At 41.4% G+C, this 22,670-nt stretch overlaps 1 protein-coding gene across 1 annotated transcript in view; it reads left to right on the plus strand.

Annotated features, from left to right (window-relative positions):
* BCR (BCR activator of RhoGEF and GTPase) overlaps positions 1–16,824 on the plus strand; it is a 100,067-nt gene extending 83,243 nt beyond the window's left edge. The window contains exons 13-23 of the mRNA XM_050906789.1: positions 233–337; positions 1,159–1,233; positions 2,449–2,546; positions 3,218–3,349; positions 11,087–11,146; positions 11,281–11,390; positions 12,226–12,365; positions 13,867–14,001; positions 14,604–14,709; positions 15,764–15,926; positions 16,689–16,824. Of these exons, the coding sequence (XP_050762746.1) occupies positions 233–337; positions 1,159–1,233; positions 2,449–2,546; positions 3,218–3,349; positions 11,087–11,146; positions 11,281–11,390; positions 12,226–12,365; positions 13,867–14,001; positions 14,604–14,709; positions 15,764–15,926; positions 16,689–16,778 (1,214 nt within the window). The 3' untranslated portion in view covers positions 16,779–16,824. The remainder of the gene's footprint in view (positions 1–232; positions 338–1,158; positions 1,234–2,448; positions 2,547–3,217; positions 3,350–11,086; positions 11,147–11,280; positions 11,391–12,225; positions 12,366–13,866; positions 14,002–14,603; positions 14,710–15,763; positions 15,927–16,688) is intronic.
* Positions 16,825–22,670: the final 5,846 nt, after the last annotated feature.

Raw genomic sequence — 22,670 nt, forward strand, 5'->3', positions numbered from 1 at the left:
TAAGAGCCCCCCTTGTTTCCTGTGAACCATCCTGAGACTTTTTACTCCAAAGAGTAACTAAATATGCCCTCAACAGAGCTGGGCTGCAGCAGCAGTACAGACCTGAGCACGACAGCACTATTGCTGAGCATTGCCCAGGGGGCAGCTCTCCCATGTATGCCCAGAATGAGGGAGCATGTGTCCAGCCTCTGCTTTGAATTTGAATTCCTCCCTCTCTGAATCTCCTTGGCAGGCTTTAAAAGCTTCTCACTCACATCGGTGGAGCTCCAGATGCTGACAAACTCCTGTGTCAAGCTTCAGACAGTCCACAACATTCCCCTCACTATCAATAAGGAAGGTGAGACCTTTGGTTTATGCTTTCACATGGTACAGCTGCAGTGAAAACCTACCTCTGCCTGCCTTTGTGCATTTCCCTTAGAACTGCTCTTACTGTTTCTTTTTGCTACAGGCTTCAACCTGGTGATGAGTTACAAACTGAGAGTTCCTGTAAAACAAAAGCTGAGACCATATGTACCCAACTTGTGTAGTTTAGTTGAAGTAGATGATAGCGTACAAAAAAAGAGAGCAGCAGGAACAAGAAAAATCTGTCATCCCAGTGTTACTTGCTGCAACAATAAAAATACAAGCTCCAAATTATGTGGCTACATCTAAATAGTAAAATATTCCTGGACATTCTCCAATATATATTCATTGACTATTAAATGGTCTTTACATGCAGCCATCATGCCAGGGATTGGAGTGCCTGTTGGAGTCCTAGCCTGGGACAACTTTAAACTATGCCTGGGAATCCTTTGGAAGAATACTAGTTGGCCAAAATTGTGTCAGAGACCATCCTAAATTACTGTTTAATCTGCTAGTATAGACTTAGCCTCTATGTTTTACTTTTTCTCCTTTGAATTTCTTCCATGCTGTCTTGCTGACCCTAGAAATGTCATTGTAAAAGCCACACATTGCCAGAAGGCATTACAGGTGAAACCGACACTGAACCTGGAACAGTCTCCTCTTTTGCTGAAATGGCTAGATTACATGCTCCTGCCATCCTTTTAAGGGGTGGTTTACCCTCTGCTCATTAACCTATGTAATATCAATCTCATCACTCTGTCTTTCACTCTTGGCTCCTCTGTGAACGTAACAAAATTCCTTGGGTCCTTTGTACAGATGATGAATCTCCAGGTCTCTATGGATTCCTGAATGTCATTGTCCACTCTGCCACAGGATTCAAGCAAAGTTCAAGTGAGTTGCAGTTCTGTAATACACAGAGGTATTGATAGGGATTAGATAATTCAGGTGCTGTGACAGCTGGGTGTGGACTGGTTTAGGATTGCAGCATCTGGGATGATGGTGAGGAGGAGAGGTGATTTGGGGAACTGGAAGTGAAATCGGGATATTGGTGTAAACTTATGGGAATGCAATTTTTTAATGCTATTATTAACTCTCAGAAAGACCAGGATCAAGGATCAAGCATGCAGCATTATTTTTTTGGGCCTAGTCTGTTGGTATCTTTTTTTTTTTTTACACAGTGTTTGCTAATTACCCAACAGTTTTAGATACAAGTCACCCCTTATCCTGAATTCTTTCAACTGTATTTTGTTTTGCAACGAAAGAATGGGAAGCATTCTCTGACATCCAGATTTTTTGGTGTGAAGAAAGAGGTATTAAAATTCAGGGGAGTGATTTAACAGAAGGATCAAAAAAGGTGAAAAAATAGAGTGAAGAGGACACCTGTAGAAATAAACATACTTCTCAGCCATCGATGAGCATAATCTAGGAAAAGCTGCAAAGTTTACCTAGCCATGTGGCTGAGGATCTTGTTCTTAATCTAAGCTCCATGTGCAGTCTCAGGAGGGAGGAAGTGAACTGGATGTACACGTTTTCTGTTAGCCTTCCTCCTGCTGAACCACTGACTTCCCAGGTGCTGGCTAACATCACTTACAACGTAACTTACAAATAGGGGCAATGTCTACAGCTCATTATTAGCTCTTCAAAAACACCAGATACCACATAATTAACCACTTTGTGAAGATAATGAGTTTTTGACAGCTGGCCCCTAACCTGCTCTCTGAGGGATATTATACTGATGCTGTTCTCAGTGAAATCGGTTCTGATGTGTTGATGGGGTCCAATATCTACCTGGGGAAGTGTCATTGCTCATTGGTGTACACCTTCTGCTCATTGTGGATTGATTTGGGAAATACTGGATAATAACATACACCTGATTCTTGAGAGGTGAAGGGCTTGTCTGTGCTAAGGTCATTTATACAACTGTGCTGGTACTTCAGCTTCATAAAGGCAACTCTGCTGGTCCAGATGATGCGATTTGTGCTGGATAGTGTTACTGGTACTAATACAAAGAAGATGCAAATGAAGACACACCCTGAAAGCGATTAATGCAAGTTAGGAGATTCTAGAAATTTTTAAAAAGTTTCTGTCCCTGTCTCCCCTCCTCAGATTTGTACTGCACATTAGAGGTGGATTCTTTCGGGTATTTTGTGAACAAGGCTAAAACTAGAGTTTACAGAGACACCACAGAGCCCAACTGGAATGAGGTAGGTTGGATTTTTCTTAATGTGACTTGTTCCATGTGCCAAACATCAAAACACCATGGTCAGAAAACCCGCAAATGGAAGAACTTGCTGCGTGCTCAGCACTTGTGCCGCATATGTTGCCCATCAGAAAACACTTTTATGCCAGGTTCGTTTGGCTGTCAGGGCTTGCAGAAGACTTTCTCTTGGATTAGCTATAGTTACAGTACAAATGAGTTTTGTCCAGCATTTCACCATTTAAACAGATGCATGTTTGATTATATTTTTAAAGACACAAGTGAAAATATGTGGAAGAAAGAGGTGGGTTTGTTTATTTGTTGTGAGGGGAAAGAATTAGCTATAGACACTTTGCCTGTTTACAGCCCACTCAAACCTGCTGGGGAGCAAAATTAGATACAAGGAAGGTAGGCGAGTTTGTTTCTTTGAATGATGCTTTGCTGAAACTCAGTGAAACCTGACTAAGGAGTCAACCTTCTTAGTCTCTGATTTGACCACCTTATATATACAAAATACAATTTCAGTTTATTTCTAGACCAACTCCATTAGGGAGGAGGTTTTGGTCAGTCCTTAAGTGTTCCCTCCTGATGAGTTTTAAGGAGACTATATTGATTATTAAGAGACTAGTGTCCTGCTGTGGTGTATTCATTGCTCTTTCCTTTCCTTGTGCCCTGCAGGAGTTTGAGATTGAGCTCGAAGGCTCACAAACTCTGCGGATTCTGTGCTATGAAAAGTGCTACAACAAAACCAAGCTCACCAAAGAGGACGGAGAGAGCACAGATCGCATAATGGGGAAAGGACAGATCCAGGTAAGACTGTACTTAACTCATTCCTGCCACCCTTACTGCAAAACATAACAGGACTTTTGAATCCTGGAATGCACCAGGGAGGTTTTTTCCTGCCCTCTGATTGTCTCAGCATTGGAGATTTTTCTCCAGATAGTGAAGTATACAGTGTGATTCACAGGTGGGAAGTTAGCAGCTTTTTCCCTCTTGCCTTGTCCCCTGTGTCTACTTCAGTACGCTTATGGAATGGATGCTTTTTCATGAAAATTTATGTTTTGATCTCTGATTTGCCTGTTAACTTCAAAACTTCCAGCACAGTATATAGGAACTGCACTGTCACTGAGCCCTGGGCACTGTTGAGGATGCTCCATTTGTGACAAAAGAGGAAGCAATGAATATAGTATCCCCTCTGTAAATCATGTGGAAGAAATGCTACGTTCTGTACGTGCTAGAATTTGATTGATGTGATAGCAAGGCCTTGGAAGACAGGCTTATTGTCCTGATAACTGTCACGTCCAGAGTATGGTGTCCATGACAGCAGGCTGCATCTGAGAGAGATTTCCACCGCTGAGAATCAGCATGGGACGGTTTGTCTATGTGGCAGATTTGTAATACAACAGGGGAGGTGATGAGATGATTGTAAACGGATGCTGCTTTCAGGGAGCTGCTGTGTGATAAAGTGCTGAAGCTCCATGCAGGAGAAATCAGGCCATCAGTGGAGGACGACATGGAGAACGTATGTTCCCCGTCTTCTTCCAGTTTGTTGCACTGTCTGTCCACAGCTTTAGGAGGGTGTTTAAATGCTTGCTCTGAGGACACATTCTTTGTCTTGGACTGGCTGTTGTACAGAGCAGAGACCGTGCCCAGATACCTTTTTCTTTCTGGCACGCTGAAAAATACCACCAGTTCTCCTCCATTTACGTTTGACTCTTCATCACTTCATGGATGACAGCTTTCTCCAACATTTGAGTGATGGTCATACAGGCAAAGGCCATTTGTGGGATTTCAGAAACAGCTCTGATTGAGGGTGGCCTGCAGGATCATCTCTCACCTTTACTCTAGAAGGGGATTCATTTTCATTAGGCCTGTTCCTTTCACTCCCTCCTTGCAGCCCTGAGGCTGTCATGCTGTTTTCAGGGAAAGCTTTTGTCACCAAACGCATGGTGGGTGTTTGAAAGAAAATTTGAGTGCAAATCAATAAATGCTAGTACAGGGTGCCTCCTATATATGTCTCTCAGGCTAACCAGAAATCTGTATGTCCCTTCTCCTAACAAAAGCTTATTTTCCGTGGAGCTGAGCAACTACAAAAAAGCAAGTTTTCAGCCCTGAAATGCCCTGGAGATTTGTGTGCTCATAATGGAGAACCTGAAATCACTGACCCTCTAAATTCTTCAAATATTTTACATAGAATGATTAAAAAATGAATAGAATCTTTTAAATTTTTAATAATTTTTTTTCACAAGAGTGGGCATTTTCATGCACAGCACTTGTACATTCTGTTAAAACATTTTATACTTAAGTTAATAAGTAAAAATCCTCTTTGGTGACACTTGAATATTAATTGCATCTTGATTCTTTTAGAGAAACCTCAACAGTGGAAAGTTTTTTAAAAAAAAAAATCAATAAAAATGTTTTTGATTAATGTGCAAAAGTTGCATTCTGTTGTATTGTAAAAGGCAAATGCAAAAGTTTTCTTGCTTTCAGTAAATCCTCCTTGCAATTTATAAAGAAACTTGGTGAACTCTCAGAACATCCTCTTAATTCTCAGTGAGTTCTGTCCCATCACACAACTTTTTAACACTATTGAATAACTGCAAAGAGAAGTCTTAAGAGAGTCTGGTAAGATTTTGGGTTGATAAGAATTATTAAAAGTTTTTGGTTTGTTTCAGTTTTGTTTTTAAAGCAAACACAATTTCTCTATTAAGAAATCATAATAATGCAACAACAAAATCAAATTACAACCTGTGGCTGATGGTTAGCTGTATTGATGCTGTCAGCATCTTTTCCAATCACTGGTTTTATAGTCATTTTCTTTCACGATTTTCCCAGGTGCTTTTACATTAAATTCTGTTTGCTTTAGAGTTGCTAGTGTATCTAGGGCTTTCTGGTTGTTGTTGTGTTGTCATTATTCAGCTAAAGTCCGTCTTGTGTAAAGGCAAGGTCTGTGAAGTTGGATGAGGGTTGGGTTGGTTTTTTTTTTTTCCTAAATTCCCTTTAGTTATAAACTCTGGGAACATCAAGAGTCGTGTCTGCATCCTCCTGCTGATAAAACCAGGGAAATTTGTGTTGGCTAAATTGCAATATATTGTTAAGGCACGTATTATTGTAAACGTGCAACTTCCCACTACTGGGATTTCTGACTCACCAAATTCTCTGAGCTGCAATGATGAAGACAATGCATCCAGGAGCCGAGGACTGTTTTGGCTGTGAAATGTTTTTTAAATCTCTCCGTTACATAATGGCACTGAAGGAAGGAAGACTGGAAATTGGTCCATGCGGTCAGAAGCTTCCAGGAATGGACAGCAATTTTAATAGCTCCCATTGCTCATATTTTCTTTTCCTATGGAATATTTTATTTATCTGTTTTTATAGCCACATGCAAGAGCTTCGTTGCTTGCCAATCTGCAAGTTTTATCCCTGAAAAATAAACCCATGAGGTTTTAATATGGGAGAACCTCCTGTAGAAGTGAAGTCCTCATCAGACCTTCTGGGAATGGCAGCACTGGATATGCTGTGTTTAACTAGCCGGCACTCATGGTTGGGGGCTTCTGTTACATCTCAGGCATGAGAAATACAGGGAGAAGGTGCCATTCCTGGGTACGCTGTGAAACTGAAATTATTGGGGGGTTAGGGGAGGAAGAAATGGACAACATCTTATAGGAGGAAACATGAGGCTTAGTTCAATTGTAAGCATCAGCTCCTTTCATGTTGAACTCTCTATCTTTTTTTTTTTTTTTTTCTTTTCTTTCTGTTGTTACCTTGGAATCCATCTTTGGCACTTGGGAGGCTGGCCCTTTTGCTCTTTGAATTTTGCACTTCATGTGGCAGGCACGTCCACATGTTTTGAGTGTAGCAGCCTTTTGTTTGGTCCTGAGACTCTGCATCTAAGTGGGCACATGTCAGCAAAACTGGCCTCTGCCTTGGGAACAGACTGCATGAGTAAACTGATACTTCATCCTGGGATCCATCTCCTCCAGTTGGTGCTTCCTAGAAATGCTGTTTCCTTTGTTGTTTTTTTTTCTGCATGATCAGCTCAGGCAAACCATTTCCTTCTCCCTCACAGCAATGCTGGAAAATAAGAGAGGATATGACCTTAGATCAGTCATTCTGTGGTAGCAGCACAACACCATTCCTCTGTTGCCATGCAAAACAATCACTCTTATCTGCTTAATTATCTGGGATGTCTCATAGCAGCGCACATGGCTATTTCAGACATCTAGGTTGTTTTCCATGTAAAACAGATTGTCATATGGTGTACCTCCCAAGTGTCAACTGAGAAAATCTTTTACACACTTGAGTTCGTTTGAACAGTTTGCTCACGCTGAACAGTATCCCAGCAATGAAAATAGGGTGGAAATGAAGAAGGCAATGGGTCATGTCTAAAGGGTGATGGCAGGGAAGATTAACATGTCAGCGGGGAGCTTTGAGAAGAATGGGGTTATGGCTGGACTGGGAGTTTCCAGCAGCAGTGAAACTCTGACAACATGTATGTCACATCAGTTACAATTAAAAATTGATGGAGTGTAAAGTTGCCAGGGAGATTTAATAAAGGGAGGAAGTAATGTGAATAAATAGCATAAAACACACTAACCTTAAGGTTGCCTCAGTCCTTGCTCCAAGGCATTTCATTTCCACTGACGCTTCTTCGTTTTTTCCTCTTTCTGTATGTTTTCTTTTCTCTTCTGGTGGGGAGGAAAAAAAAAAATCATCAAACTCTCTGTGGTGGTTTCCTAAGGCAGAGCACAGACACCCTTCTTAGTGCCTGGCTTGCATTTGCCATTGACCAGTATCCTCAGTTTGCCTTTTTCCCAGGTCCTCACCACTCTGTGTTCTGCACGCTCAGCTTCTACTGACTGCTATACACTAATTGTCTGTCTCAATTCAGTGTTAAGCTGCTACGAGGGCCAGAGACTTGCACTCAGAAATCCCCGTGGTGCTGAGCTGCTTTGTTCTGTTGTGTTTTGTGCAGGAGACAGAGAGGCATTTGCTTGATTCATTAGTGAATTTAGGGCTGTAGCTTGCCACTGCAAATGCCAAAGAACAGGTCACAAGGGGACTGGAGGTGCTGGGGGAGTGAAGACAAACTGGTTGGTTTGTATTCTTCCTGTGCAGCATGCGCTTTTGGTGGGGACTGTGCAAACAAGCCCGTGAGATACAGTCTTTGAGGGTTTTAGCAGGTCTGTCCTATTTGCATAGGTCATGGAAACAACACAGTTTTTCACAGTTTCAGTGGAGATAGGACAGGTCCTTTTCTCGCTCAAACCAAGCAACTGTTTGAAGGAAATGTTTAGAGGTGCAGTAAATTTCACTGTCACATTAATGCAGAGGCAGCCATTTCACAGTGCCTCCTCCTGCTTGAGCTGGCAAAGCAAGCGCTATGTGCTTGCTCGCTCGGAGCAGCCTCCTTTTGGCACGCTGTCTGTAGATTGCATTCTTCTACTCAGTGTTCCTTCTTCCAGGTCATTGATCTCCAAATCAGGCCAGAAGACGGCATGACCCCATTTGTCACAGGCCCTCTCTATGCTGGAGCATCGCACTCACTAACTCTCTTTGTCTTCAGTCTGCTTTGTAACCTGTCTGCTCCAGCTGCCCTTTCCCTGTGTTGCTCTTGCTGGCCTTAGAAGGTCAGTCATCTGTAGGGTCCAGGACTGAAAGCTTGCTCAAAGTCTAAATGATGTTCTTAGTTTCCTGTTGACTCTGTTATTTCCTACTGTGACTTTATCAGACTGTTAGACCTGATCTTCCTGTCTCACTCAGTGTTGCTGAGAGCTTAGTCAAGCTTTGCTCTTTTATTAGCTTCCATCATTTTGCTTTGTTATGTAAAAAGCACCTGGGGGGGATTTTTTTTTTTTTAATTGCTGTTGTTATTGCCAGTGATTTATGCAGGGCTGGCTTGGGTCAGCCAGACCCACTCCCTGGTGCTTGTTATCCCTAGCTGTCTCCATTCAATACAAGCTCTTCTCCAGCAGCAGGTGGGGAGTGCAGGGGTCCTGCCAGCCCTGCAACAGAGTTCAGAGGTAAGGGAGCAAGAGGTGGCAGCAGGTACACTCGCAGTCCTTCCTCCACTCCAGTAGTTACCCAGCAAGGAAGAGTCTCTGTGATCTCTCAGCTCCAGCACACTGCTTTTGCTAATCCTTTGCAGCCATATGATATTCATTCTTGAGACAGAGTAGGACTTTGTTTGGCTCGTACTTTTTAACAACTATTTACTTGCTTTCATTTTGTACAGCGGTAGGAGTTCCCTGGTCATCACTGAGACATAACCAGTAATACCTGTTAGCTTAAATAAACTGTAACTGGACCCTGCTGGACTCTTCCTTTAACTTTTTTGGCAAGTATTCAAAACCCTCTTTCCCCTTTAGTCTTAAGCAGTCTCTCCCTGCTATAAATAATATGCTCTCAGTGACCCATTCTAAAAGCATATGGAAAACTGCTTCTGAGCTGGAGGATCGGCTGTGGCTGTGTCTATCAGCAGGGCCATTTTGGCAGCTTAATGAGATGACTGTTTAGGCAGCTGGAGATCAAGCTTTCAGGAATACTGAGCATGGTTGCCCTTCATAGGAAACCAGACACTTCAGAAATGGTTTCCTCTTGATTCTGGGAAAGAATGCAGTTGTTGAAAGAAACCAAACTTCCAGCACGGAAATTCAGGGAAGAACAGCTTAGATTCTGGCCAACTTGTAGGAACTTTGGCCAGCCACACAGGCGGGGGCGGATCTGTTCCGCCAGAGTTATAAGCAAACCCTCTTGGCAAGCAGTCTCTTATTTGGGTTTGCTGAAGCACTGAAGCTAAGCACTGCTGCCCATTGGCCTCCTGGACCTTTGTGCAGTCCCAAAATGTGGGAGCTACTGGTTACTGACTATTCCTTACAAGGGGTCTTCAGGAATTTCTGCCAGAGTTGCACCTACAGGAACCGGTCCAATTCGACAGGAAAGCATGTGTGTGCTGGCAGCATCCCACTGTGGGCTCACGTCCGTAACAAAGTGCGCAGAGATAAGGTTGGCCTGACTTGCTTGTCTGTCACTTCTTGGGGTCTCTGCGGTGTGAGCAAACAGCGAGAAATTTTTCTCTTTGCTGGTTGTCTTTTTTGGGGAGTGGGGAAGGGCATGGGGGGACTTGTCTCTGTAGCTGTCAGCAGCATTGGGCTAGTTTGTTGATGATTTGAAAGACAGCGTGAGCATGATTGCATCTGAGATCTCCCAGAATATACTGCAGCTGCTATTGTTTCAACATTACCTCTGCCTGTCAGAGAACTCTGCTTTTGCATGGGGTTCTGCGAGAGGGAGGAGCTGTGCTGCAGAAATAGCTCTAGTTACTGAGTGTCTTTTTGTTTGCTGACGACAGTAAACTCAAAACACAGAGTTGAGTGCAGTTGCCTCCTTCCGGTCTTACTGCGTCTCAGTGTTCAAGAGCTAAGTGTTACAAAGCCACCTCAGGAGGCACCGAAGTCTGCTTGCTTTGGCTGGTTCCGATTGCTGATAGAAGTCTCCGTGCAGACAGCTCTTTTCTCCCTTTTGCCAGTCTAGCTTGAGCTGAGTGCCGCTCTTCAGCCGTTCAGATGCGTTTGGACTTTCCCAGGCAGTATTGGAATTGCTGGGTGATGTTTGAGTACTTGAGTCAGCTGCTCCCCAGCCTCACAACTGTCCACTCAAAAGAGATCAAGCAAAGCTGAAAACGGGAGATCAGGGCTTTGCTTCAGAACTTGTTTCTGCTTAATGAATTCTTGCAATAGCAGGGCCAGGTGTTCTTCCTGCCTCTGTGCTCAAGTTGAAATGAAAAGGAATAGGCAGGTTGAAGTAGGACAACTTTCCATGATTTCTGGGCTGATTTTCTCCATCTCTCCTCTGTCAGATCATGACAGAGGTAAAGTTACTTGTCTCTGTATGGATCACTTCATATTTCTGTTCCTTGATCTCACTGTTAGGGTCACTATGTCTTTTGAATTCAGTGGAACATAGTCCTTCTTGGAAGCTATTAGCTTCGTAGCCAAGAGCTATGAAGTTCTCCAGCCTGGCTTTTTATTTCAGTGCAGTAATTTCACACTCATCCAACCATACCTGTCTCTAGATAACTGCAGAGGGAGACAGTTTCCTCTATTTCAAATCACAGTTATTTCAGAAATCTCTCCTCCCCTTTTCTGATGCCTAGCCCTGTGGTATGGGACAAATTTGGCTGTCTGTTAATGTGCCTGTTGTGCTAAAGCAATGAATGCAGTCTCTCTTTCTATGAAAGCTGAAGTTAATTGGCTTTCAAACATTGATTTTGCTCACTGAGGTTGCCTTTGTTGTTGAGCAGACACCGCACACATGTTGCTGGATTTTCCATGTGTGTGAGTCCTCATCAGCGCTTCTTAGAGAACCGCACAATATCCGAGTGTCCCATTGCCTGAAACCTGAGAAACCTTGGAATGTGTGTTTTCCTATGGAAAAGAACTAACATGTTGAAAGTGGTAGTGCTCTGCTCACTTACAGAAGCCTTTCAGGCTAGCTGATTTCTCTGAAGTCTGTTCCTAGCTCATGGGTAACTTCCATGTTTTTCAGCTGGACCCACAGGCATTGCAGGACAAAGATTGGCAACGCACAGTCATCTCAATGAATGGAGTAAGTATGGAAAACAGAAGTTAGCACTGCTTCTGTACCTCTTATGTGCTTTATTTCTTTGCTCTTCATTGCAGCATAGGGGGAAAAAAAAAAAGAAAATGTTAGAAAAGTAACAGCTGTTCTCTTTTATTCAGGTTGAAGTGAAGCTGTCAGTGAAGTTTACCAGTCGGGAGTTTAGCCTGAAAAGGATGCCATCCCGGAAACAGACTGGGGTTTTTGGAGTCAAGATCGCTATTGTTACCAAGTGAGCCTATGGGTCACGTTTCTCCCTATTGTTTTTCAGAAAGCCAGCTGGCCAGTGGGCTGCACCTGTCTTTACCCCACTGAGGGATTTGTCAGTCCAGCCTGCTCCACTTGGGTAGTAGTGTAGATGGCTTGGCTGCAGAATGGAGATGCTGTACATTCTCTGAGCTTCATTTTTTGCAGGGGAAAAAACCAGTGTACACACAGGCTTTGAAACCCAGGGTGTTTACTTACAGCCTATCACTTTTCTGAGTTCTGGAAATACCCCTTGCCCCTTTGTTCTGTAGTTAGTTGACTTGGTCACAAATTTCCAGAGCCACTGAACAGTGATGTTTCCTTTCCATAATCGGAAATGTTCACGTTCTTTGGATCCTGTTGTATTATTTTAACCCCTGATCTTTTGTCATGAATCGTTTGCCAGAAGAAACCCGTTTGTTCTGTTACATAGTTTGGGAAGCATGGTATTTCCTCCCTATGGAATTGCATTAATTGGAAAGCAACAGTGTTGCTATGTGTCCAAGGACTGTTTGGGAATCCTCTGATTCCTGCGCAGAGTTGCAGACTCTAGGGGCACTGGGACCCGGCCAGAAGCTCAAGTGCTCAAGGCAGCTGCAGGACAGCCAAAGCCAGGCTGAGACAGTCAGAAAACCCTCTCCAGTTTTAAAAGGAGTTTTTCAGCTCAGTCTTGATTGCCTACTCAGACTTTCTCCCACCCCATTTTCCAGAAGAGGTTTGCACAGCAAAATGACGGGGTGATTTTAGCCAGCCTAGCTGGCTGGGGTAAGAAGCATTGAGAGCATGGCCTGTACTGAACTCTTGTATCTGGCTTTCTTAAGGAGAGAGAGATCGAAGGTGCCTTACATAGTGCGCCAGTGCGTGGAGGAGATAGAGCGGCGTGGAATGGAGGAGGTGGGCATCTACCGTGTCTCTGGGGTCGCAACCGATATCCAAGCTTTGAAAGCTGCCTTTGATGTCAGTAAGTATCTGTGTCTGATGGTTTCCTTTGCACTGTGAGAACCTGCGTGAGCTCCCTGTCAGGTGGCTATGCTATTCTTAATCTTATGTTCCCCAAGAAGAATTAAGAGGCAAAGATTCTCACACAAGGAGAATCATTTTAACCCTGGCTGCATGTTTTATTAATACTCTTCAGCTACAGATATAACCCAAGACATACAATGGGATGGATCCTTATACCACATAATGCATTTGTTATTCTTTCCAGCAGACACGAAATGGTGGGTTTGCCTGCCTTGCCAAATCTTTGTAAATGGCAGACACCTTCCTCAGGGGAAGCAGCAGCAATCAGAAGCTGTAATTTCCTCACTGTTGCGAGGTCTCCAAATGAATAGAAGTCCTTGAAATTGAGAATGTTTTGTGAAAGGAAGCCAGAAAAAAAAATTTCTAAGGTTGACTAGGAAGGGTGTTTTCGAAACTGAAGTTGGGTGGTCAGGCTCCCAAGTTCTCTTCTTAACTCTGTCTAGATTGATGTGCACACATTGTAAAATTAGATAATTTTGACCAACCTTTGTAAAGCTTTCTTTGATCTTGAGCAGAAAAGGGCTCCTTACTGGTGCTGCATTTAAAAGAATGGCGTGTATGTCCCAAAAGGCATCCAAGATCAGGCAGATGAAACACCTCCAAATTGCTGAGGTACAAAAAGTGAAATTCTGCCCTACTTCCAGCCTCCACACGATGGTCCAAGGACTGCTCAAGCCACACTCGAGCTCTCTTTTGATGCAAGCAGTCATGGGGCCTGTGCCAGGTGCCCAAATTCACCCTCCCTGCACTTTTTCTTCACTTATTTTGTGAAATTTCTTCCTTCTTGTATTTTCTTTTCAGTCCCTCTAAGCTACCAAATGCATTGATTTATGAATCTTCACTAGTGCAAGTAAGGGTGTTTCACATTTTGAAAAGCAACTTTTTTCATTTCTATTAAATGCTGTTTTACACTAAGCTTCATGAAACCAGCACTGGCTCTGCTGGTTCGTCTGTTTGTTTTAGGGAAAGGGGGTGGTTTTGTTGTTTTTAATAGTAACAAAACTGAAACGTGAGCCCTGAATTGCCTGTGTACTTTAGCTACACTCAGTGGGGAGTTAGCCTCAGAGTCTCTTTTCTAAGCTGTTAGAGGCAGGGAATTGGAGTAACAATTTTTGTCACTAACAAAAGTTGAAATGCATATAAATACAGTCAAGCAGGGCTTGTTCCAGATCAGGCTGAGGTTGCTGGCACAGCATAACTAACCCTGGGTAGTATGAGGTTCCCTCTACTTGATTTAAAGCTGTAAACTGTTTGCAGTCTTTTGTGCAGCACTTCTCAGTTGTCAGAAGGTAGCTCATTTAATCTGGAGAAACGTAAACAGGAGAACTCTCAGCTATTTGGGCAAAGGCAAAGGATAAACAAAGAGAGCCAAAGCAAGAAAAAGAATGAACACAAGGCCAGCAGCTTCTTTACCCTGCTTCCCCTTTTCCCTCTTTCAGATAACAAAGACGTCTCAGTGATGATGAGCGAGATGGATGTTAATGCCATTGCAGGCACCTTGAAACTGTACTTCCGGGAACTGCCTGAACCCCTCTTTACAGACGAACTGTACCCCAACTTTGCTGAGGGCATTGGTAGGTAGTAGCAGAAATAACCCTTGGCAACTGAAACTCTTCTGTAGGAGGCTGCTCCTAAAGCAATACAAAACCCATATTTATAGTGTTGGACAGAAGCCTGGAACAAGCTGTTAGGGAAGTGAAACGGAGCTCAGAAACGAGCGTTGGAATGACATCTTCTTCCTATGAGCTTGAATATGGGCAATTGCCATGCTTTTTTGTAAGTTGAAAATGTCCGGGTTTCTGAAGGATAGGTTAAGAGTAGGATGACAGCCTACTTGTTGAGGCTGTGCTTGCTGTTTGCCCCATTCAGTCTTCCAGGGAAGCCCTCTTTGTGTGGGGGGGTATGCCTTGTCTTATCTTGATGCAGGGGAAAAACATCATAACGGTTTAAAGTCTGAAAGTACTTGAGCTGCTTGAGAGAAAAGGATTCTCTATGCGTCTATGAAATAAAGGAAAGAGATCCTGTGGGGTATTGATGTGCAACTCTGACCTTCCAACCTATGATATAATTGCAGTCCATTCAGGACCATCCATATTTGTTGGTTTGGGAAATTACACAGTCAGTCAAATTCTCGTTCACTGCCTATGGTGATGTTTTGTTATTTTCTGTCTTGTAGCACTTTCAGATCCTGTTGCAAAGGAAAGCTGTATGTTGAATCTATTGTTATCACTTCCAGAACCCAACCTTGTGACATTCCTTTTCCTTTTGGACCATTTAAAAAGGTAATATGTGGATCCTTTAGAAACGTATTTAATCTGTAAAGCATCATTATTTTGAAGAGGAGTCTCTTCCTTGAATTCGTGCTGAATCACACAAATGAAGAAGCATTTGCTGATTTGCTGTGAATGCTCATCAGATAACTATTGTCTCATACTCACTTAGTGAGGCACTAAATCCTGAATTCCATTCCCACTCATACTGAAAGGATTAGAACTGGAGGAAAGGGGTAACAAAAGTCTCGGCTTATCTAGTGCAAATGCAAATTCCTGCTGCAATATCACTGCAAAACTGCATCTGCATCTGGATACAAAGATCGGGAAAGGTTTTAGTATAAATCATGAAGCTTTGGCCATGTTTAAGGACTTGTAAGCCCTGTTTCAAAAGGTGTCTGCAATCTAACATGATATATTTTTAAAAATTCCAACTTTGCACTTCTGCTAACTGGAGTTGTCAGTTCCTTGCTTAGGCTAGTCTTTCTGATCTTGTCTATGTCTTTGTAATATGGTTGTAACTGTGAAAAAGTATTTCCATGCGTTTGATATGAATGCAATAAGCTTGCTTAATACATGCACAATGTATTAATTTACATATGTATTTTGTACATACCAGGGACTGTCACTGGAGAGATGAAAGATAATCTTGTGACTGAGGTCCTGGATTAAAATCCAGGAAATCTGGGTTTTACTTGTGTTTCTGCTGCAGACTTTTCTGCCCTTGGGTAAATTTTTTAACCTTTGTGCCTCAGTTTCTCATTTATAAAACGGGGATGAAAAACATTCCTTTATTCCTGTCCCACTTCTGCCTGTCCAGACAGTAAGCAGCAGTCCCTTTCCCAAGTTTAAGCCACTCTAAGTCTGTAGAGTGCGTGGAGACTTGTTCTGTCAGATCAAGATATTTGCTTATATATAAAGTTCATTTAGGCATATATGGAGAGAGTGGTTGATTGAATGTATCTAAAACTTTTTACAAAAGGAATTAATATGATTTCTTACTTAAGGACACTTCCAAACTCAGCGATTTATAAAGATCTGCCTTCTTCATTGTTTCTTCTCCCAGGGTTGCTGAGAGGGAAAGCATTAACAAGATGTCCCTGCATAATCTTGCAACTGTCTTTGGACCAACGCTGCTCAGACCTTCAGAGAAGGACAGTAAAATCCCTGCTAACCCAACCCAGCCTATCACAATGACTGATAGTTGGTCACTAGAAGTCATGTCCCAGGTAAAATTCTAAATGTGCTATTGAATCTTGTGAAGACAATATCTGGGAAACTGCAGTCCTCTAGCAAGGCCTGGTTCAGCCATCCTTCTGTGTTTTCATGACAGTTTTTTTGAGAAACATAAACAATTTTCACCCTTACACAGACATTTTAGACTGTTTGTAGAACTGAGTTACTTCAGGCAGTTCAGTTTGCATCTGTACTAATACAGCTTTTCATGAAAAAATGTCAGCATGCACGCATCCTGTATGGTTTGTGTTTGTGAATAGTAAGATTTTTTTGAGAGCTGTCTCACAGCACCGTATTGCTAGCCTGGGATAAAAGGACTGACAGTGTTTTTCTGCAATGCTCCTCAACACTTAAACCACCTTCACTGATGCACAACAAAATTCTTTGCTAAATTCAGATTTCTTTGGCCACTGCTGCCTTTTGAAAGCGGTGCAGAGAATTCGAACATAGAGGCTGTGTTAGCTGGTCGGGCTGTTTTGTACGTTCTTGACTGAGTAATGGCAGATTATAGATCAGATTTTTTCAGTGCAGTGGAACACCAACACCATTGTTATACCCTGGAAGCTGAAAGGAGTGTCTCTGAAGCACTGCAGGTTTTAATATTCCTGCTGATATTATACACTGTATTAAAACAAATACATAACTGCAAAATGTTCCTGTGGAGAGAGCTGTAGGCATGTCTGCCAACTCTCAGATAGCCAGGATGAGAATGAGTTAACAGAGCTTTATCATTACCTCTTTCTTTCTCTTTCCAGGTTCAAGTTCTTCTGTACTTCCTGCAGCTAGAGACTATCCCTACCCCGGACAGCAAGAGGCAAAGCATTCTCTTTTCCACAGAGGTGTAGGTGCCTGTGATACCAACAGGACACAAAAACCTGCTCTTGGCATAAATCTGCCACACCTGAGAAAAAGACGACTGGTGTTTCTTCAGACATTACTGGCCTGTTCCTGTCCTGGGGAATTATGGCCCTCAGTGCTTCTGCTGTTTGTTAACCAGAGACAACCTGAAGAGAAAGGAGAAAAACCTCTACTTTTGATTGGTAGGACCAGAACTGAACTGGAGATGGAGCTGTGCAGAATCTCCGCTAGAAGGAGCAATAGACACTTGAACAAATGCACCACAGAGTGTGGCTATTATTCTTGTTGGGAATGTGACAGAAGGTATTCCTCATTTTATGGATTTAATTTATCATAAAGAAACTTCAAGATTTCTACTGGACCACTTGATAGGATACCCCTTTTTGGGTGAGGGGGAGTTAAAGGATATATCACAACTGTGTCTTTAATAACTGCTGTTTTTAAAGTACTGTTCTAGGCCACAAAAATAGCATTGCTTTGCAAGAGGAGAAGGGAAGGGTCTGGGATCTAAGATTCCCTCCTCAGAAATTCAAGTTTGATTTGAACAGGGTTCTAAAGAAATGAAACAGTTTTGCATACAACTAGAACTGTTGGTTTGTTTGGTTTTGGGTTGGTTTTTTTTGGTCTCACCCACCCCTTCCCTTGCAAATGTTTATACAGCTCTAGGGAAGGAGATGCCCTGCTCTTGCCTATGTTGCACTTCTGATGGGGTTTTTTGGGTTAAGGGAGCCAGACCTCATGATGTTACGCTATAAATAAATATAGCAAATTAAAGAGAGGCAGGGAGGATTAGAGTCAGTGATTCTGTTGTTTGTTTGCATATAAAAGCAGGGGCAATATTGTCCAGGCAGGATTGCTAAATTCCTTAGACCCCGCCAAACTTAATGAAAATTAATTGGGAAGACTGTTAATTCCCAATGCTCCAAAGAAAAGATGTTATCACTGCAAAAATAATTGAAGCATTTGTGGACAAAAAAAAAAAAAATCAATGGCTATCAGTTGGGCTGGCTGCTTACTCCAAACTTTTATCAGAACATCTTTTTTTTTTTTTTTTTTTTTTTGATACTTGAATTTTTGGAGGCTTTGTACATTGCTTCTACGAGAGTCTTTTTCTGATAGATACAAATACTTTGATAAAATGTGTCAGAATGTACTTTATGGACAATCTAGCAAGTAGCATGCATTGTGTATTCTCCAGAAATTCCAACCCCGTTTTAAATAAGAGCAGTGAAGAAATTTCTATGGAACTACATACAGCAGTACAAAAGGTCTAGCCAAATACCAACTTTGTGTTTCCTTGCCTAAATCAGTTAAAGCCACAGGGGTTACGTAGGCGTAAAGGGCAGCTCTATTTGTCTAGGGAATTGAAAGCATAATCTAATTGCTGGTATCCAGAGCAAAGTATTCTGGCTATGAAGCAGTTGTGCCAAACATCTTGGGGGGAGGGAGTGATCCCATTTTCATAAACTACTCCAGCCCCCTTTAATTCCTACCCAGTTATGCAGCATCCATTTTGTGGCATCCGTCCATCATCATCCTGGCGAGAAGAAAAGTACAGCTTGAAGACAAGGGAAGGAATCAGCATGGAAAGGGGAGGGAGGGACAGATTTTTGAAAGATTGGTAGAGTTAGGTTGTCAACATCATTTGAGGGGAGATACGACAAAGAAAGCAACCCCTGTTATGCTGAATTTCACATTTTCTGATGGGTGATCTGCAACCTCTCAAAAAAAAAAAAAAGTCTTTCAAACAAATGGAAAGAAAAAAATTAAAGGGAAATGATTTTGTGGTCACTGTAATTCTGACTGCTGCATAATATTAGAAATTATTGTACTGTGAAGTTGCAAATTCAAAAAGGAACAAATATAAATTTCAATTTTGTGAGTATATCCATATTTTGCATGCTTTGTAAGGATTCTTATAGGAATTTAATATTGCTTAGTATCCCTCCCTCCTTAGGTCTGGGAGCAAACCTCTTTGTAATGTAATGTACAACTAGAAATTCCTTCTCTCTTGTATGTATTTCCACTACATTCCAACTTCTGAACCCGTAAAACAGAAAAAGTGTTTATAGTAGGAGGTGCTTTTTTGGGAGAGGGAGGGAATGAAGGTAAGGAAACTTGAAGGCTTAAGATTTTGATTTTTTTTTTTTCTAATTTTTTTGCCTTTTTGAAGGTAAAAATTAGTCACAATCCTGAAAAACATTGACTTAAGAAAAGTCATGCAGACCAGTAAACCACACTCTGTGGTTTTGTTTTTATGTATTTGTTCTCATTTTTACATAGCGGTTCTATAGCAGTCCTTTTACTGCAAGCTGCACACCTACCCATTCCAAGCAGTTGTTTGATGTATCTGAGGCAGTAGCACTGCTGATGACTTCATTTAAAAGGGGAAAAAAAAACCCAGCCAAACTACACCAGGTGGTTGGGTGACAGCCTTTTCCTTTTGGTGTTTGGAATCTGTGGCTGCTCTTTGCAGTGTTGAAACTGGAAAGCAATACCATAATGACTGTGCCAATTTACTTTTGCCCAACTTTTTTATTTTTATTTATATAGGAGGTTAATTTTAATATTAAATTACTGATCTATAGTATGTAACCGTGAGAAAATGGCTTTTACTTTGGTTACTGTTACAAGTTGTTGCTTTTAGTGTCTCCTTACAATGCTCAGTTCTAATGTAACATTATCTAACATGCAGGCATGTGGATCAGGGAAAAAAAAGTTAATTTAACTTAACCCGTTAATTATTTCTGTTAAGTATGAATGTTTTCCCCAAAGCTGGTGATTTTGGGCTGGAAAAGATAGCACATCTTATTGCTGATGATGAAATCATGGACTGATTTGAAATACAAGAATTGATTTCTTGAATTTCATTTAATTTTGCATTTTTTTTCAAATAGTCTTATGTTTTCAGAAATTAAGTATTTCCAAAAGGCTTTTATGTTCTTTTCCCAGGGATGTTGGTTGGGGGTTTTTTGGGGTTTTTTTTGTTGTTGTTGTTGTTTTTTTAATAAGCCTTATCATACTTAAACAAAAAGGGAATTGCAAAACTTGGCTTTAGAGAAGGCCTTCTGATTTCTACTCTTACATATTCCCTTGTGAGTTGTGTCAGAAGACCTAACTCTTCCATTTTCTATATCAAAAAGGTACAATATAAACAACATAAGAGCAAACTAGCAAAAAATTACCCTTTACATGTGCCACTGAGAGTTTATGCTCTTTCAGTTTCTAGTGTATGGGAGACCTTTCTAAAAATGTAGCTTTCAGTAACAGAAATCTGAAACGTTAAAACTTTCAACTAAAGAAATTCAGGTGATGAGAATAGTCTGTGTATCTCCTGTTTAAGGAGAGGAATAAGCATCAGTTTCCTGGCATTTAGAAATTATTTTCAAATTCTCATGGATTTTCTTTAACACTGAATAGGTTTCTAAGTAAAATTTAAAAAGTTAAGTAAAGGAAACTATGGGAAAAGTTTTCAAAGATGGACAAGAAATAACAGTTACTAGATCAGTTTCAGCTTTGTGTTTGTGTGTGCTTTGTATGGGAGGGGAGCGTCTGAAACCAAATTGAAACACATCCATTAAAATGCTGCTGGTGTTCTTTATTCTTGCACAATTTTAACAAGTTGAGGTAGTAGCTAAGCTATTTCAGGCTGTATTTTAATGCTGCTATTTTTCAATGTATCAGCTAAGGGCAAAATACAGCAGTGTGGTGACTGTATTTGCTGATGCCCACTGCCTGCCTCGATTCTGACCTTCAGTTGCTAATACAAGGCAATCAGCATGCACCGTATGAAGCAAAACGGCAACTTTTTTTGTTGGCCACAGGGTGGTGGAACCACAGAGTGTGTTTATGGAAGATGCAGTATTTTTACAGTTTATTCATTTTACCTGTTTAAAATCTGTTTTACGGTTGTTTATGGTGGTTTTCTATGAGTTTATTTAAACAAATGTACTGTTCTTTAAAGCATACATGGATCTCCAAATTTGTCTGTCACCCTTGTAACACTGGAAGGCATCACAATGTGTTCATTTATCTTAATGTGCCATTCTTTCAAGTATGTATAAAATGTAAATTGACCAACATGGCTTTTAAAAATGTTTAAAATCTGATGGCAAAAAACCAACCCTCTCTGATTCCTCACTGGTTAATCCTTTCGTTTCAGTGCTTGGTCATCTACTGGGATAACATTATCAGATGTGGCATTCTTATTATGGAAATTTTAGTGAGAAATGGGAAATGATTTAAGAAAAACCCCTACCCTTTCTCTTTTTACTTTAATTCAAGAAGACAGGGACTTGTAATAACAGAAGACCAATACATTCATGCTAGATGTAAGGGATTGCTTCTGTTCCTTGGAGAAGAAAAATCTGAAAGGGCAACTCCTAAGGAGATACGATCAAATTAAGCAAATTCTCGGTGTAGTTAGTAAGTCACTTGTTTATGCCCTCTTAAATTTGTAGTCCAGGTATGTTTTTCTTTGTAAACTTTGCTAACATTGTCATAGTACTGTTATCAGAAAAATAAATCTGATACCACTCACTTCCTTTAACATAGGGTACGTGCAACTGAGATACTGGAGCCTTAGATTAGTATTAGCAATTCTCCATTCTGAACTAGAATGAAATGAATGTTCATATGTATTCTGTGAGTTTTCTCATTGAATAGAATTAAATACATGGATTGCCCTTAAAATCAACAGAAGCTCTAAAGGAAGCACTTGCAATTAATGATTATTCCTTAACAAGGTTTTAGGGAATAAAAGTAACACAAATGGAAAAGAGAAGCATAATTAGGAGTCACTCAGATCACAGCATCTGGAACTAGAAAGAAGTTCTCATTTCACGTTACAGAAGGTGGCTTATGCCCTAGGTAACTGTGAGCAAAGACTGTCTTGCCTGTAAACAAACATTAATACAGGAACGCCAGGAATTTAGCTACTGTAGCCTCCCCGTTCTGATGTGCTGCAATGCCTCTTTCTTGCTACTGAAAATTCACAGTCCAGTGCTAAGAAAGCAAAGCTTATCACTTGCCTTCTACCTTCCCCCCCCCCCCCCCCCCCCCCCCCCCCCCCCCCCCCCCCCCCCCCCCCCCCCGTGGCAATAGATAGGGAGGAGCAATAGAGTCCATATATTACCCTAGGTGAAACACCACCGCAAAGAAGGAAAAAGCTAATAGAACCAGAAAGTTACACTATTGTTGTAAGGTAAATTACTTTACTTGTTACTATTGTTTAAGGTAAAAGTCTGTTTCTGGGCTGCAAGGATAAAATGCCACAATATGCTATAATGATGAAATGGTTGAAACAGTAGGACCAAAGCAAACTTGACTGTACATCTTGATTCTCCTCCTTCCATGACCATATCACTAGATTTAGGCCTTCCAGGTCAAGCAAATAGATAAATGCTATTGCCAAGAATTAGAAAATTATTAAATGACCTAGTTTGCCTCTACTGTTGATTCTCTTTGTGTTACCATCTCACAGTGGAATTGCTGGAGACCATTGTAAAAATGTGCAGGTGAACCATGCAAATCTTTTATGTGTCATTTATTTCCTACTGTCATGTTTCACCTTGCAGTAAGAAAGACCCCTCATTTCCCAACAGAAACCACTTCCCATCATTCTGCACTGTAGAAACCACTGCACGGGGAGGTTCAGTTTGTAGCAGAGCTATCCCTGGAGATAACTAAAATATCTCCAGTCTTCTGGTGCAGAATGGACCAGGTACTGCTAAAGCTCTGGGCTCGTGTAGGCCTGTTTTGCGAATTAAGTAAGATTCCATGATTTACACCTGTTCAAGCACATTTGGGAATTAAACGATTACAGAGTCCCTAAGCCTAGCAGAAGTGTTTGCTCTACTGCTTTGTCTTTATTGCAGTCA

The sequence above is a fragment of the Gymnogyps californianus genome, chromosome 16, assembly GCF_018139145.2.
Source record: "Gymnogyps californianus isolate 813 chromosome 16, ASM1813914v2, whole genome shotgun sequence".
Classification (NCBI taxonomy): domain Eukaryota; kingdom Metazoa; phylum Chordata; class Aves; order Accipitriformes; family Cathartidae; genus Gymnogyps; species Gymnogyps californianus.